Source organism: Solea solea, chromosome 9 (assembly GCF_958295425.1).
Source record: "Solea solea chromosome 9, fSolSol10.1, whole genome shotgun sequence".
NCBI lineage: Eukaryota > Metazoa > Chordata > Actinopteri > Pleuronectiformes > Soleidae > Solea > Solea solea.
The window spans coordinates 24,364,159-24,379,869 of record NC_081142.1 but is presented as its reverse complement, the minus strand read 5'-3'; the positions used below and the strand labels follow the sequence as shown (position 1 = coordinate 24,379,869).

Here is a 15,711-nt window from a genome sequence, read left to right as displayed (position 1 = left end):
TCTAATTTTACAGCTGTTCTTGTCTATTTTATTTACTGCTGTATATTTACCCATATTATTTATACTTTTTTATTTTTTTTATTCATCAGTACCACTTCTTATTTTAATGATTTAACCACGCCCCCAGTGTGATGTCCTGCAGACAAAGTGTTTGTAGCCATTGTAGCACGACCACCTGTTAGCTCCTCCCTCTAACCTGAAGTTGCTGCCAATTAGTAGTAACCATAGCAACTGTTGATTTGGGCAGCACATCGACTGAACTCGAATACCCTCCCACTTCTCTGAAATCACTGGTGTGGAAATATTTTGCATTCCTCGAGTGTTTAAGAAAACTACGGTGTGTATATTATGTTAGTAATGAGTTATCGTGACATGAAATCAATGATCCTGGATTAAACTAGACAAGTCTAAACATGACAGACAATCTGAGCTAAAAGAGAGAAAAAAAGATTCAAGAATCAAATTGAATCTAGGATTTGGAGTATCGTGACAGTCCGACTATGTTGAGAAGAATCACCAACCTCCCTTAGATTTATTGTATATGGTTTTGAAAGTGTTGATGCAGCATCTGTTAAAATGAAAGCTTTCATCACAACCACACTCTCTTTAGGTTAGTGCGCGCATGTGTGTATGCGCGTGTGTTAAAGTGAAGTCCTCTCCAGTGTCTCTGACCGTCTCTGACCGTCTCTCATCCTCAGTGAGTCTCTGTCCGACTGCCTGAAGGACGTGGATCTGATCCCTCCGTTCAACCGCATGCTCCTGGAGGTGACCTTTGGAAAGTTGTATTCCTGGGCCATTCACAATGTCCGCAGCATCCTGCTCGAGGCCAGCGCTCGCTTCAAAGAGCTCGGTGAGTCGTCTGATAACAGCAGTGTGGATGTCGCCATCGCTGCAGGAACACTGTACTTCTTAGAAGAATTCTGGTCCTGTTGTGCTGAATAGGGACTAACTGATATTGTTTTTCAGGGCAGATATCAATGCAAATTATTGTTATTACTAGTTAATGAGGCAGAAAAAGATCAGTTAGAATTGTGTTGGTCTGTTATGTTTCAGAAAAACCTTAAAAGGCAGAATAATTGAACATTACCATTTAAATGAATTTATTGTGATTGTTTTGTTTGTTTTTTAACGTTTTAAATGTGGTTTTGTCACTATTGTTGCCGATGTTCTGGGTTATTCAGTGAATTAAGCCTCGAGCTTCAGACAATTCCTTTTTGTTTGTGTGGTTACCAGGAGTTCAGCCTGTTCCTCTGCAGACCATCACCAACGAGAACCCAGCGGGACCAAGCCTCGGTACCATTCCACAAGCTCGCTTCCTCCTGTCCATGATCCACATGCTGTCGCTGAAACACGGCTCCAACAGCCTGAGTCTGCTGCTTAACTCTGGAATCCTGGCCCTCACTCAGAGTATCCTCCGACTCATCGGTGAGTCAGCAAAAAACAAACACACACATCAGCATGTCCCTGCAGCGGTCACATGTTAGCCGTCTCTGTTTTTATTAACAAGACAAACATCAGGACAAAAGTGTCAGAATTTTCTGCCAAAACATTTTTTCAATAACACCTCTGAGACCATTTATCAAATTTTTTCTCTAATGTGGTCCCCACAGCTGCATCAGTGTCCACTGTACAACCCCGACACGAGTCCGTGGGCCCGGTTATAAACTTGCTGTTGTTGTTGTAGGTCCGAGCACAGACAGCAGTGAGGAAGACCTGAGTTCATGTGCACACGGAGGTTCAGCCACGGTTCTGGAAGAGTCCAGAAAGGAGGCGGCCCCCGCCCCCCTCCCTGCCTCCGGTCCTGAGCTGGCAGCCATGATGAAGATCGGCACCAGGGTGATGAGAGGAGTGGACTGGAAGTGGGGAGACCAGGTACCTGAATCAACCACACTGATTTAAACCAGGGAACAAAGTCCCTGCTCCTGTTTGACACTGTTCATGTCCTGTCCAGGACGGTCCAGCTCCAGGTCTGGGTCGAGTAATCGGGGAGCTGGGTGAGGATGGATGGATCAGGGTCCAGTGGGACACGAGCAGCACTAACTCCTACAGGATGGGAAAAGAAGGGAAATATGACCTGAAACTGGCAGAGCCACCACCCACTGCCCAACCCCCAACAGAGGATTCAGACACAGAAGACGACACAGGTTACATTTACATCACTGCTATTATTATTATTATTATTATTATTATTATTATCATACATGTGTACGCACTGAGAAGTCTCACCCATGTAGACTGAGTTTGTCTTTTTTTGGGACATTTAAAAAAAAATAAATAAATAAATAAATGCACCTCTGTGGTTCAGCTGAAACCCCTTAACTTAATTTATTTCCCGTTACAGAATTGACTTAAATGCAGTCACCACGTATTTTACATATAAAATTATTATATTATCAGAAGGCCTTCTTTGGTGCCCCCAAGTGGTTATTTTTCCCCCAGTTGAGAAACACTCACACATTGTGACATGACATCTGAGAAGTTGAAAGTACATCATACATGTACACATGTGGGGCGGAGTCTATATGCATGTGGGCGGAGTCTGTGTGCCGGTGGACATGGTAGATGTGTGTTTGTTCCAGAAGGCGAGCTGATGGAGAAGAGCAGTCACCCGACAGCCATGATGTTAACCAGCACCGTGAACCTGCTGAAGACCCTGTCGCTGTCATCTGGAGTCTACGCTGAGCTGCTGCAGACGGACGCCACGCGGACACTGTGCGGTCTCCTGAGGATGCTGGTGGAGAGCGGAGCCAACGACAAGTCCGGTACGTGAGCGCCGACCTTTACTATATGTCCTGATAAACATCAGTCACAGTCAGTTTACAGCTTCATTACATTAATATTTCACCTTCCATATTCTTCCCTCCAGTCATTCCAGGACCTCATGGTTTATGATCTACTTTAAGATTCTTGTATGTTTCTGAACAGAAAAGTGTGTTTTATTTTGTTTTCATAATGTTAGTAGCATTTATTTGTAGTGTTACACTTTGTAAACATGTTTTAAAGGCTGAAATACAAACTTTAATAACTTTATTAACATACTGTTATAACATTTTTGGGGGGGAAATGCTTTTGTATTTTTAGTTAAAATGTTGTGTGAATAATTTTTGGAATGATGCATTTTTGGAACATTTTGGGTTAAATATAGTTGCAAAATATTTTTGCAGTTTAAAATTTTTACTGATTTTACAAAAAATGCATTAGTAAAAAATAAGATTAGCAACAACAGGTTTTTGTAACATAACATCAGCTAACATTCTTACATGATGTATGTGATGTGTTTTGTAGCATCAGTTCATCTATTGGTCCATATTTTTGTAAATTTTCTGAATGTTTTATGGATCTGAAGCATGAGTTTTTACAGAATAATAGATAAATCTGATTAAATTGTCTTGTTGTTGTTGTTGTCGTTGTCGTTGTCATATCGTAACCTGTTGTTGTTTTGCAGGCTCTCACTCTCACAGGCTGGTGTCTCGGGAGCAGCACAGGAGCTGGTGCACTCTGGGCTTCATCCGCAGCATCGCTCTCATGCCTCAGATGTGCAGCACACTCAGCACGTCCGCCTGGATCAGTCTGCTCATACGAATCATTGAGGGACACCAGTCCTTCAACGCCGTCTCTCTGCAGAGACAGGTCAGTCATGTGCTTCTCATACTGCTGCTCATCACTCTGACAACACCATTACAAGATAGGGTCAGAGGTCGACCTGTAGACATGAAGCTCAAGTAGATTATTCCAGGTTTTGTTGTCCAGTCCTACTGTTGTCCTCAGTTTTCTAAATGATCCCAGTGATCATTTAGAAAATGAGTAAATGAGTTGGGTGATTGTGTGTCTGCGTGGAGGAAGTTGAAGTTGGACCGAGTTATCACTTATTCACCTCTGCCCCTTTAGACGTATCACCACTGTGTGTAGTTTTGAACAGGCAAATAGTACAGAAATGCTACTTTGGTGACATTTTCCATCACACCTTAACACATCACGAGGAAAAAACTCTGTTTAAAACATGTAGACGGAAGAAAACACAATAGCTCAGTTTTTAATGATACCTGGCTTTGTGTGGACAAGGCCAGACACTTGTCCACGTCTCATGCTCCTTTCCTGTTTCCAGATCCTGGCGTTGCGCCTCCTGCAGGCAGTTCTTCCCTCCTGGGAAAAGTCGGAGCGTTCTCAGGACATGAAGTTCCTGGTGGAGAAGTTGTTTGGCTTCTTGGGAAAGTTACTGAGCACCTGCTCATCAGACCTGCCTCTTCTCAGAGGTGAGACCACTCATCTGAAATAAAGTTACACATTTTTTGTCAACACTGTATTTTTTATGTATATCACTTCCTGCTCACAGAGGGTTCCCTGCGGAAGAGGAAGTCCCGCCCTCAGGCATCTCTCACTGCCACTCACAGCAGCACACTGGCCGAGGAGATTGTCTCTGTCCTGAGGACGCTGCACTCACTGGGACAGTGGAACAGTCTGATCAACGACTACATCAACGCTCAGCTCAGCGCCATCGGAGACGTGATGACAGGCTGCCAGTCTGAAGCAGTAAGAGCTTGTCATTTAGCCTGAGTCCTGAGTTCATTTATTTATCACAATAATAGATTATAAAAAAGTATGTCTCCTCCTCGTGTCAGTGTTTCCTGGAGGAATACTTCCCTGACCTGGACGCTCCCAGTGTGGGCAGTCTGATGGCCGTGCTGGCCGTGATCGGAGGGATCGACGGTCGCCTGAGGCTCGGAGGTCAGGTCGTCCACGAGGAGTACGGCGAGGGGACGGTCACACGCATCACACCTAAAGGACGAATCACCGTTCAGTTCTACGAGATGAGGACGTGCAGGGTTTGTCTGCTCAGCCACCTCAGACCGGTATGAACAGTTGACCTGCTCCTCTCACTCTTCATTCAACTTTCAACAACTATGATTCTTTATTGTTGTGTATAAAATAACAATGAGACATTATTACATAAGACTTCAAACATTCAAACATAAGGTCTGTAATAAAAGATATAGTTAGAATAAGAGAGTCCTGACTCTGTTGATGTTGTTGTTCCTCAGCTGCCTGCAGTCTCCTTCAGTGTACAGAACCTCCCCTTCTCTGAGCCCATGTTGACAGTCTGGGCTCAGCTCGTCAGTCTGGCTGGAAGTAAACTGGAGAAACAGCGTATGAAGAAATCGCTGAGTCGTGGACTCACGGGTGAGAAAATAAGACACTCTTAATAACTCTTGTTCATGAGACATTTTTACAGCGCCACATACAGGCCTGATTTATGTACTACATGTTTCATGTGGATGAAAACGACAAACAAAAAGATCTGTTTCAGTGAGGACAGAGACTTAGTTTAAAAGCTGTTTAAATGAAAGTAGAGTGTAATCTTTTGTTCCTGGCAATGATGGTGATGGTGTCCCGTGTGTGTGTGTGTGTGTGTGTGTGTGTGTTTGCAGCTGACCAGGTGGACGTCCATCTTCTCCGCTGTCAGCAGCTCAGACTTTACATCCTGAAAGCAGCTCGTGCTCTGCTCTGTCATCAGGACAAACTGCGACAGATTCTGTCTCAGCCTGCAGTCGTCGACATCGGGAACAACTCCAGCGGTCAGTCGCAGCTTTAAGTTGATTACTTTCTCTATTTATCGATGAGTTATCACTTTTCTCCTCTCACTGGGCTTGAATTCATCTACACTGGTGTGTGTTTGTGTTTGTGTTTGTAGAGGACGCGGTAGTGACGTCTCCTGATGTTGGAGACTTGTCTCCTGAAGGTCCACTTCCTCCTCTGATCCTCCTGCAGCAGCTGCTCTCTGCTGCCACCCAGCCGTCGCCAATCAAAGCCATTTTTGACCGACAGGAGATGGAGGTGAGTCTGATACTGACAAAGACCAAAATGGACAAACGACAGATCTGATTTTTCATGTGCTGAGATTACAAAAATCTATGCTGAGGTACCTTTAGATGTCTAGTTTAAAATCAGCTCATCTGTCCATTTTGTCCATTTTGACGTCATCTGTTCTGTCCATTTTGACGGCATCTGTTCTGTCCATTTTGTCCAGTTTGACGTCATCTGTTCTGTCCATTTTGTTGAGTTTGACCCCAGGTGACCTGTCAGATAACCTCTGAACCTGTGTGTGTGTGTGTGTGTGTGTGTGTGTGTAGGCGGCAGCTCTGGCCGTGTGTCAGTTCCTGGCTGTAGAGTCCGCCCACCCGTCGTCTCCTCTGTTTGAGGAAAGCAGCTCCAGTGAAGCCACCACGCCTGTGACCATTCAACATGTCAAAGTGCCCAAACAGAAGAAACAGAAGACGTCGCCGGTCCCGCCTTTACCTATCGTCCTCCAGCTCATGGAGATGGGTTTCCCACGGAAGAACATCGAGTTTGCACTGAAGTCACTGTCGGGAACCACAAGCTCCGCCTCTGGAGCTCCAGGTAAACAACACACAAACAATACACGTCTGCCAATCATTCAAAATGATTTAAGGCATTTTATTTAATGTCACGAATCACGATTATTCTGAGCAAAGGAAGTGTGATAAAAAAAACAAACAGGAAAAACAGAAACATGCTGTCACAAAAAAGTTACTAAAATTGCAAAACAAATTGGATACTAACATGACATAAAACTATGTTGATAATGTCACAACAAATGTGTCCCAAAGCAAACATATTTTTACTCAAATAATGAAACATTATACCTGTTACTACATGTAATTTTACAAAAACTAAAAATACAACTTTAAGTGTTTTTGGGGCGGAGTTTTGCCCATAGGGCTGATGGGAATGGGATGAAATGATGTCATGTTTTGGTCAGAAACATCGTAGAAAAGAAGCATCAAGAATCGTAAATTAAAATGTAAATCATGAGTTTGGGAATCACTGGCGAAAAATCACATGGACGATATGTTGGTCAGTATTTTCAAGTCACTCACGTGAAATATTAACAATTTTCCTCATTCACGATTATCACGATAATGTCATTTCACCACAGTCAACTCGCGTGTGTGATAATACCGTATACTGTATTTTCCCGACTTCACAGACTCTACGTATACTGCATTTAACAAAGTCACTTTCCCCATTCCTGATTATCATGGTTATGTAAATTCAACATAATCTACTTTTATTGGGATACGTGGTAAAATGTGTCTTGTTGTGATAAAAACTGAGCCGTGTTTTCAGGTGTGGAGGCTTTGGTGAGTTGGCTACTCGATCATCCAGATGTTCACGTCACCGAGACGTCGGACGTCGACACCGTATCGGACGAATTCTCTGACGAGGAGGTGCTGGAGGAGCTGGAGGAGGCGGAGCCAACATTCCCTGTGGTAGCTAACGTTCACTGTTATTTTTCTCCTTCAGTAATGATCCGAACTGCTGTGACGTTCATGTCTGTGTTTTTATTGTTTTTTATTTACGTTAAAGCCTCCAGGTGCCGTCGTCACTGAAAGCCAGACGTTTAAGAAGAGAGCGGATTTCCAGAGTAATGACGATTATGCTGTTTACGTTAGAGAAAACATTCAGGTGAGAGAAGCTCTACAGCTTCATGTCTTTATCTCACTGTCAGACAGACTTTTCCAACAGGAAAACATCACAGCACACAGGAGTTTTTGATCCATTGCTGCCTCCATTACTAAGTTCAAATGTCTTATTTTATGAGTTTGGCCTTTGAAATTCCACATTAAGTCTTACTCCAGTGACACACAGTGACCACACGAGGCAGCAGTAGAGCAGCAGCTCCTGTGTCCCTGTGAGCTAAAATCACTGATTTTCTCTCTGGACTTTGGTGTGGGACAGTGAGTGGTTTACAAACTTCAGTTTCCTGTTGGAACAGTCTGTCTAACAGTGAGATAAAGACGTGAACATGTGACATGTGACAGACAGTGAGTTAAAGCAATCCAACATTACAAATTGCAAAAACATGTTGCTAACATTATGAACAAATGTCACAAAATATCATAATGTTAAAAAAACGTGAATTGTAACGCTAGGACATGTGATGACTCGTGTGGCTTGCGTGCAGGTGGGGATGATGGTGAAGTGCTGTAGGACGTACGAGGAAGTGTACGATGGCGATGTGGGCAAAGTGATCAAACTGGACAGAGACGGACTCCATGATTTAAACGTGCAGTGTGACTGGCAGCAGAAAGGAGGGACGTACTGGGTCAGATACATCCACATCGAGCTGCTCGGTAACTTTGTTGTCATTTAAACACATTAAATGTTCCCGGTCACAGTGAATGTGAGTCTGAATGACTGTCATTCCCTTCCTTTACCAGGTTTCCCTCCACAAACTTCTCCCTCTCATATAAAAATCGGTGACAAGGTGAGAGTGAAACCCACCGTCACTACGCCAAAGTACAAGTGGGGCTCCGTCACTCACAGGAGTGTTGGGGTCGTCAAAGGTGAGTCCAGGCTCCGCCTCCTTTACAGGCTGCACTTGACTTTTTGAAATATACAAAATAAAGGAACATAACACAACAGCATATGAGATAAAGTAACAGATTTATTAATTGGTATGTCATCTTTGTTTTTTCAGCTTTCAGTGCCAACGGGAAGGACGTGATCGTGGACTTCCCTCAGCAGTCTCACTGGACTGGTCTGCTGTCAGAAATGGAACTTGTGCCCAGTGTTCATCCAGGAGTCAGGTATGTGAGGTTTTATGAGAAGCAGACACATAGACAGCATCTCACAGACTGCGCTGAGAGCGCCCCCTGCTGCTGAGCAGTTAAAGTTATTTACATATTTGTTAATTGATTAAAAAGTAGACATGTTTATGTTTACCTCTGAGTTAAAATCACTGATTTTCTCTATGGACTTTGGTGTGGGAGAATGAGGGGTTTCCTGTTGTCTGTCTATCAGTGAGATAAAGACGTGATCGAAGTGAGTTTTTGTTAAGAGGCTAAAATCTGTTTTTTTCACTGAGTGAGTGTCCGTCTCCTGCAGCACAATCAACTGTTAAAAATCCTGAACTCTCCCTTAAGATAACGATCTTCTGTGTGTGTGTGTGCAGGTGCGACGGCTGCCAGATGTTCCCAATCAACGGCCCCAGGTTCAAATGTAGGAACTGCGATGACTTCGACTTCTGCGAAAACTGTTTCAAGACTCGCAAACACAACACCAGACATTCGTTTGGTAGAATCAACGAGCCTGGTGAGTCACACAGGTGTTACACACTCTGTGTGTGTGTGTGTGTGTTTGTGTTAACCTGCTCCTCCCTGTCCTCTCAGGTCAGTCTCCAGCCTTCTGTGGCCGCTCAGGGAAGCAGCTGAAGAAGCACCACAGCAGTCAGCGCGGGATGTTGATCGACGACTGGTCTCGAGCCGTGAAGAGTCTCAACGTGTCATCTTCTGTAAACCAGGTGTCGCGACTCATCGACTGCAGTGACCAGTGCTGGCAGTCGTCCGGCTCACAGGGAAAGGTGAAGCCAGATTAAACTCATCACTGTGATAAAATGTTAATATTAGTTTATTGACATGTAAATGACCTCATCTTCCTCCTTCTTCTTCTTCTTCTCCGCAGCACTGGATCCGTCTGGAGCTTTTCCCGGATGTCCTCGTTCACAGACTCAAGATGATTGTGGATCCTGCAGACAGCAGCTACATGCCCTCACTGGTGGTGGTGTCAGGTGAGTTAACAGTAAACTGTGTTGTCGTATGAGATGCTGTGCTGAGAATCCGACAGAGACAGATTTTAGCCTCTTAACAAAAGACTTGTGTAATAAAATCTCCGTCAGTTAAAGTCTCTGATATCTACGTCATGTCTTTAACTCAAGTTTGTAAACCACTCACTCTCCCACACCAAACCTCATAGAGAAAATCAGTGATTTTAGCTGGCGGGGACACAGGAGCTGCTACTCTGCTGCCTTGTGTGGTCACTTTGTGTCACTTAGGTCAATCTGAACAAAGGCTTTCAAACACTGAAGTGACAAAATAAGACATTTGAACTTAGTGATGGAGGCAGCAGTGGATCAACAACTCCTGTGTGCTGTGATGTTAAAATCACTGATTTTCTCTATGGACTTTGGTGTGGGAGAGTAAGTGGTTTACAAACTTCAGTTTTCTGTTGGAAAAGTCTTTCTGACACTGAGATAAAGACGTGAGACTGAGGCTGGTTCTCAGCAGCAGGGGGCACTCACAAAACAGTCTGCTTTTAGTTTTGCTCTGATGTCTTTTCTCCTCTTGTCTAAACAACACAGTGATGATGTTGTTGTTCATGTGCAGGTGGCAGCTCCCTGAACAACCTGATCGAGCTGAAGACGATAAACATCAACCCGACAGACACCACAGTGCTGCTGCTCACTGACTGCACCGAGGTCTGTCCGTCTGTCTGTGTCCGTCCTCCTTCACGTGAACGTATGATCTTTGTTTACTGGAACTTCTGGTGTTGTTTACATTCCACAGTATCACAGATACATCGAGATCGCCATCAAGCAGTGCCGCAGCTCCGGTATCGACTGTAAGATTCACGGACTCAGCATCGTGGGACGGATAAGAGCAGAAGACGACGATCTGGCCACGGTCCCTTTCCTGGCGTCCGACAATGAGGAAGAGGAGGATGAGAAAACAGCCACTGGCAGGTGAGGAATGTGTGCAGTGTTGAAACTTAATTTTTTTTTATCATTATCGGTTACAGTTCCATTCATACACTTTATTAAATTCATTTATGAATCTAAAACCTAGATTAGTTTGTGTGCTAGATGTGAGATGAATCTTGTGGTGTGAGATTTAATTGCCCTGTATCGCCGCCCTAAAGGCAAAAGGTTGAACTCTGCACAGAAATCAAGGAGTAATGATTGAAGTGATGAATGAATTTTCACGTTTTCTCTGTGTGTTTTTGTTTTTGTGTTTTAGTTTGGCTCGTAAAAAGTCTTCAGGTCTAGAGTCTGCAGCCACCATCAGGACCAAAGTCTTTGTGTGGGGACTCAATGATAAAGACCAGCTGGGAGGACTCAAAGGATCCAAGGTCCTCACTCTCTCTCTATCTATATCTATACACATATATATGATACAAAATGTTTCTGAGATAATCCTTTATTAGTCCCACAACAGGGACATTTACAATAATAAGTGAAATACTACAGTAGTCCAGTATTTGTTAGTCAGCACTGCACTCACTGGTGCTCTCACTAAGTCACCTGCTGCTGCCCCCTACTGTCAGCTGCAGAGTGTGAAGCCTGTCAAACAACCTGGGACCTCATGTATAAACCGTGGGTACGCACAAAAAGACGGCGTACGCTTGCTTTCTCGCACAGACGGCAAGTATAAAAATGTACTTGGCGTGGAAGTTTGCAGATCGCAGTGCAAACTCTCGAGCTGAATTTGTGAGAATTTGCTGAGAGCTCTGCAAATTCTTGTCAGGTGGAGACGCTGCAATATTAAGATCTGAAACTTATCGCAGTGTTCAGTCAGTCAGTCATCAGTCATCATCTACCGCTTTATCCTCTGCCAGAGGGTCGCGTGGGGTGCTGTGCCAATCTCAGCTACATTGGGCGATAGGCGGGGTACACCCTGGACAGTTCGCCAGTCCATCGCAGGGCCACACACACAGATAGAGACAAACAACCATTCACTCTCACACTCACTCCTATTGTCAATTTAGAGTGTCCAATTTACCTAATCCCCACATTGCATTGCACCACTACACCACCGTGTGTCCCTATCGCAGTGTTTCAAAATAATATTATTAATGTGTCTACAGCGACAAATGTGAATTAATCTGTGACAAACTGATACACCACGTACGTCTGAACATATGTGTATAACATCAAAGAGGACATTGGAGACGAAACTGATCTACTACTGTTTGTAGTGTGTGTGTGTGTGTGTGTTAGTGAGAGAGGAAGACTCACTTGCTTACTTTATTAATTTTTATTAATTAATTTTCCACAGATGTATATTTCTTTACGTAACACAGCGATGTAAATAGACACACAGCTGCTGACAAGAACACACGTCAGTCTATAATGTTTTAAACACTCGAAATAACTGCAAAAAAGTTATTCTGCCACTGCTGCGCCTTTCGTCGGAAGAGAAAGGCGATGCTGGTGTGTGCCCGTCAGCCGCTGGAGTAACCGGAACACCGGCATCTTCTTCCTCCCTCTTTCTCCCTCCCCAGCTTCCACAACACAATCAGTGACAGTAATGAATCGTTACATGGAATAACTCCGTGAGCTCTGTCTGCTTATTCTGTGTGTAATGTGTGTAGATGATGACGTGTGACACTTTGTTGATTGTTGAAATGATCTGTAAATTCAGCTCACACGAATAAGTCATGTCTAAGCATACATGTTACACCAGAAAAAAAACATGCACAGGATCAACTATCAATGCACCATGCTGCGCACTCTTTTATACATGAGGCCCCTGGTCCTGAAATGAGTGAAAGATTTTTGCCATGGTGTCTCTACACCACAGTGAAATGACTTAACATTACATTTGATCAGAAACAAAAACGTTAAGTCTTTTTATTTGGGTTTCTGTTCATCAGCCTTCATTTGGTTTGTCTAAAAACATAATGTTTCAAAACGTGTTACTAATGTTCTGGTAACATGTTGCAGACATGTTACCAGAACGATAGAATGATAAATTCTAAAATCATAAACAAATGTAACAGATATTATGATTATAAAAATACATGTTACTAACATGAGTGGAAAATGTAACATGTTAATCTTACCAATGTCACAGAAACATCTTTGTCATTACAGAAAAGTCTAATGAAATATTTTATGCAGCACCCCCTTATGGCACATCTGAAACAATACAGCACTTTCAAATCACCTCTGTTAAATATTATCGATTTTCCACATTCACTAATTATACGGATTAACAATCCAGATGATGTTAATTCACTACCATGTGTGATAAAATCATCCTTAATCTGGATCTTGCCCACATTTTATTGACCGTTTTATTTCCAGTAAAAGTCGTCTCAAAGTGTCTTATCATCAGAATGAAATTGTTGTTTTGTTGTCACAGATCAAAGTGCCGTCATTCTCTGAAACGCTCTCTGCTCTAAACGTGGTCCAAGTGGCCGGTGGATCCAAAAGCCTCTTTGCTGGTGAGTCTGAAGTTCATTTATTTCTTTATTAGTTATTATTTATGAGGATCCTGATGAGCTGAACCCTAAAGCGTGGCTCATCTTCCTGGGCTAATGCTGAACTTTTCCCTTTAAAATTGCACCGTCCATCTTACAGATGATCATATCCATGTCGTCAAAAGCCAACATGTGTGAAATATTATTATTTAAGATGAAATATTGTCTTTGACACGCATCTTATTCTACAGACTGAAGAGAACACATTTGTTCCTCACAGATCTGCACAAATATCACACAATAATCATTTTAAGTATGTTGGTCAAATGAAAATGAGAGTCATTTTGATAATATTGTGAAATGTTTGGTCAGAGACGGGAAATAATCCATATTAAAAGTTCAGGATTTTATGAATCGATATCAGATCTTCCAAAGAGAAATCTAAATAAATGGTAGAACAGAGCCCCCATTATATAATTCTGTGTTTCTGTGGTTGTTTCTCAGTGACGGTGGAAGGGAAGATTTACGCCTGTGGTGAAGCCACTAACGGCAGGTTAGGTCTGGGTCTGTCCAGTGGAACCATCCCCATCCCCCGTCAGATCACTGCGCTCAGTAACTATGTGGTGAAGAAGGTGGCGGTGCACTCGGGAGGACGTCACGCCATGGCACTGACCGTGGACGGGAAGGTCTTCTCCTGGGGAGAAGGAGACGACGGCAAACTGGGTCACTTCAGCAGAATGTAGGTTTGACTTTACTCTCTACGTGGCCGCTTTAATATACATCATAGACATAGACCCATTAATCTAATATTTGTCATTTTTAATCAACAACATTGGCTTATTATTATGTATCAATTGACCAATTTTACATTTTTGTTCTCAGGAACTTTATAAATGTTGCTTAGACACAAAAACTTTATTTTTTTTTGATGACCTGTTTCACATGAATAATATATATATATATATATAGAAAATTTAATTTATGGGTCAAAATATCAATCATTCATCATCAGCTGCAGTGATTTCCAAAGGTTTGATACTTTTACACGTAAGACATCATAGAGGCTGTAAATGAAAGGTGAATGTTTTGTTGTCTCTCTTGTTTGCAGGAACTGTGACAAACCGCGGTTGATCGAGGCGTTGAAGACCAAGCGTATCCGTGACATCGCGTGCGGCAGCTCTCACAGTGCCGCCATCACGTCCAGTGGAGAACTGTACTGCTGGGGTTTAGGAGAATATGGACGCCTCGGACACGGAGACAACACCACGCAGCTCAGGCCTAAACTGGTGAGTCTCGCTGTCATCAGCTGCTCTACAGACAAACCAGAGAGTTTTATTCATTTTACTGTGGTGTGTGTGTGTGTCCTCGTCCAGGTCAAAGTTCTTCTGGGTCATCGTGTGATCCAGGTGGCCTGTGGCAGCAGAGACGCTCAGACTCTGGCTCTCACTGATGAAGGTAATTATGTCTCTGCACTGATGAAACCAGGATATCTCACTCTTTTACAGTTATACTGTCATCGATTAAACATTTCATTAATGTCTTAACTAACCAGTTATGAATGTTATTTAGTTATTAATTCATATATTATCTCTATATAATGTTAATGTAAGTAATATTATGTATATTATATATTAATTAATAAAGGTTTCTTTGTCTCTAAAGTCTCTTTCCCACTTTACAATAAAGCTTACGAGGTGCATTAATAAATGTTAACAATGTTAACATTTTAAATGAAGGAAAATGACGGAATAAGTTTCTCTCCCAGGTCTCTTGTTGTGATGATTATGTAACATATTACTATGTGTACGTTGTCATTGATCTCAGGCCTGGTGTTCTCCTGGGGCGATGGAGACTTCGGTAAACTGGGCCGTGGAGGCAGTGAAGGCTGTAACATCCCTCAGAACATCGAGCGTCTCAACGGTCAGGCCGTCTGTCAGATCGAGTGTGGAGCACAGTTCTCTCTGGCTCTCACCAAATCAGGAGTGGTGTGGACCTGGTGAGATGCTGTTAAAGACATGAGTATCTATTCTTCTATCATCTATTTTTTTGTAATCCACTGTCTCACTGTTTGTTTGACCACACAGGGGAAAAGGAGATTATTTCCGACTGGGTCACGGCACCGATGTCCACGTACGGAAGCCTCAGATGGTGGAAGGACTGCGAGGGAAGAAGATCGTCCATGTGGCTGTTGGAGCTTTACACTGTCTGGCTGTGACAGAGACTGGACAGGTTTGTAATAACTTCAACTAATAACACTGGTCTGCTCCTGTTGTGTGTTTGTTCTCCTGTAGGGGGAGCCCTGTATCTGATCTTTGCTGGGAAACACCTTCTTTCTTCATGTGGCTGGATAAATGTGTTTTAACTGAAGTTATATAGGAAAACCATCTCTGCCAGCAGGGACACAAAAGCCTAAGATGTCTTCTAACATGTTCATGTCTTTATCTCACTGTGAGACAGACTTTTCCAACAGGAAACTGAAGTTTGTAAACCACTCATTCTCCCACACCAAAGTCCATCGAGAAAATCAGTGATTCTAGCTCACAGGGACACAGGAGCTGCTGGTCCTCTGCTGCCTCGTGTGGTCACTTTGTGTCACTGAGGTCAATCTGAACAAAGGATTTCAAACACTGACGTTACAAAATAAGACATTTGAACTGTGTGTGTGTGTGTGTGTGTGTGTGTGTGATGTTAAAATCACTGATTTTCTTTATG

General features: G+C 43.1%; 1 protein-coding gene across 5 annotated transcripts in view; it reads left to right on the top strand.

Moving 5' to 3' along the window:
* herc2 (HECT and RLD domain containing E3 ubiquitin protein ligase 2) overlaps positions 1 to 15,711 on the top strand; it is a 60,472-nt gene that overhangs the window by 26,375 nt on the left and 18,386 nt on the right. For 4 of the 5 annotated variants that reach the window (XM_058639149.1, XM_058639151.1, XM_058639148.1 and 1 more), the window contains exons 34-63: positions 699 to 850; positions 1,234 to 1,425; positions 1,685 to 1,872; positions 1,952 to 2,144; positions 2,580 to 2,762; positions 3,446 to 3,630; positions 4,106 to 4,253; positions 4,334 to 4,530; positions 4,620 to 4,850; positions 5,040 to 5,178; positions 5,427 to 5,573; positions 5,690 to 5,832; positions 6,129 to 6,396; positions 7,147 to 7,289; positions 7,387 to 7,485; positions 7,985 to 8,153; positions 8,241 to 8,366; positions 8,501 to 8,609; positions 8,975 to 9,114; positions 9,192 to 9,382; positions 9,484 to 9,589; positions 10,185 to 10,276; positions 10,365 to 10,540; positions 10,815 to 10,926; positions 12,942 to 13,023; positions 13,504 to 13,738; positions 14,108 to 14,285; positions 14,373 to 14,454; positions 14,824 to 14,995; positions 15,084 to 15,228. In XM_058639149.1, the coding sequence (XP_058495132.1) occupies positions 699 to 850; positions 1,234 to 1,425; positions 1,685 to 1,872; positions 1,952 to 2,144; positions 2,580 to 2,762; positions 3,446 to 3,630; positions 4,106 to 4,253; positions 4,334 to 4,530; positions 4,620 to 4,850; positions 5,040 to 5,178; positions 5,427 to 5,573; positions 5,690 to 5,832; positions 6,129 to 6,396; positions 7,147 to 7,289; positions 7,387 to 7,485; positions 7,985 to 8,153; positions 8,241 to 8,366; positions 8,501 to 8,609; positions 8,975 to 9,114; positions 9,192 to 9,382; positions 9,484 to 9,589; positions 10,185 to 10,276; positions 10,365 to 10,540; positions 10,815 to 10,926; positions 12,942 to 13,023; positions 13,504 to 13,738; positions 14,108 to 14,285; positions 14,373 to 14,454; positions 14,824 to 14,995; positions 15,084 to 15,228 (4,723 nt within the window). The remainder of the gene's footprint in view (positions 1 to 698; positions 851 to 1,233; positions 1,426 to 1,684; positions 1,873 to 1,951; positions 2,145 to 2,579; positions 2,763 to 3,445; positions 3,631 to 4,105; positions 4,254 to 4,333; positions 4,531 to 4,619; positions 4,851 to 5,039; positions 5,179 to 5,426; positions 5,574 to 5,689; positions 5,833 to 6,128; positions 6,397 to 7,146; positions 7,290 to 7,386; positions 7,486 to 7,984; positions 8,154 to 8,240; positions 8,367 to 8,500; positions 8,610 to 8,974; positions 9,115 to 9,191; positions 9,383 to 9,483; positions 9,590 to 10,184; positions 10,277 to 10,364; positions 10,541 to 10,814; positions 10,927 to 12,941; positions 13,024 to 13,503; positions 13,739 to 14,107; positions 14,286 to 14,372; positions 14,455 to 14,823; positions 14,996 to 15,083; positions 15,229 to 15,711) is intronic. The other variant, XM_058639150.1, reaches the window with a different exon arrangement.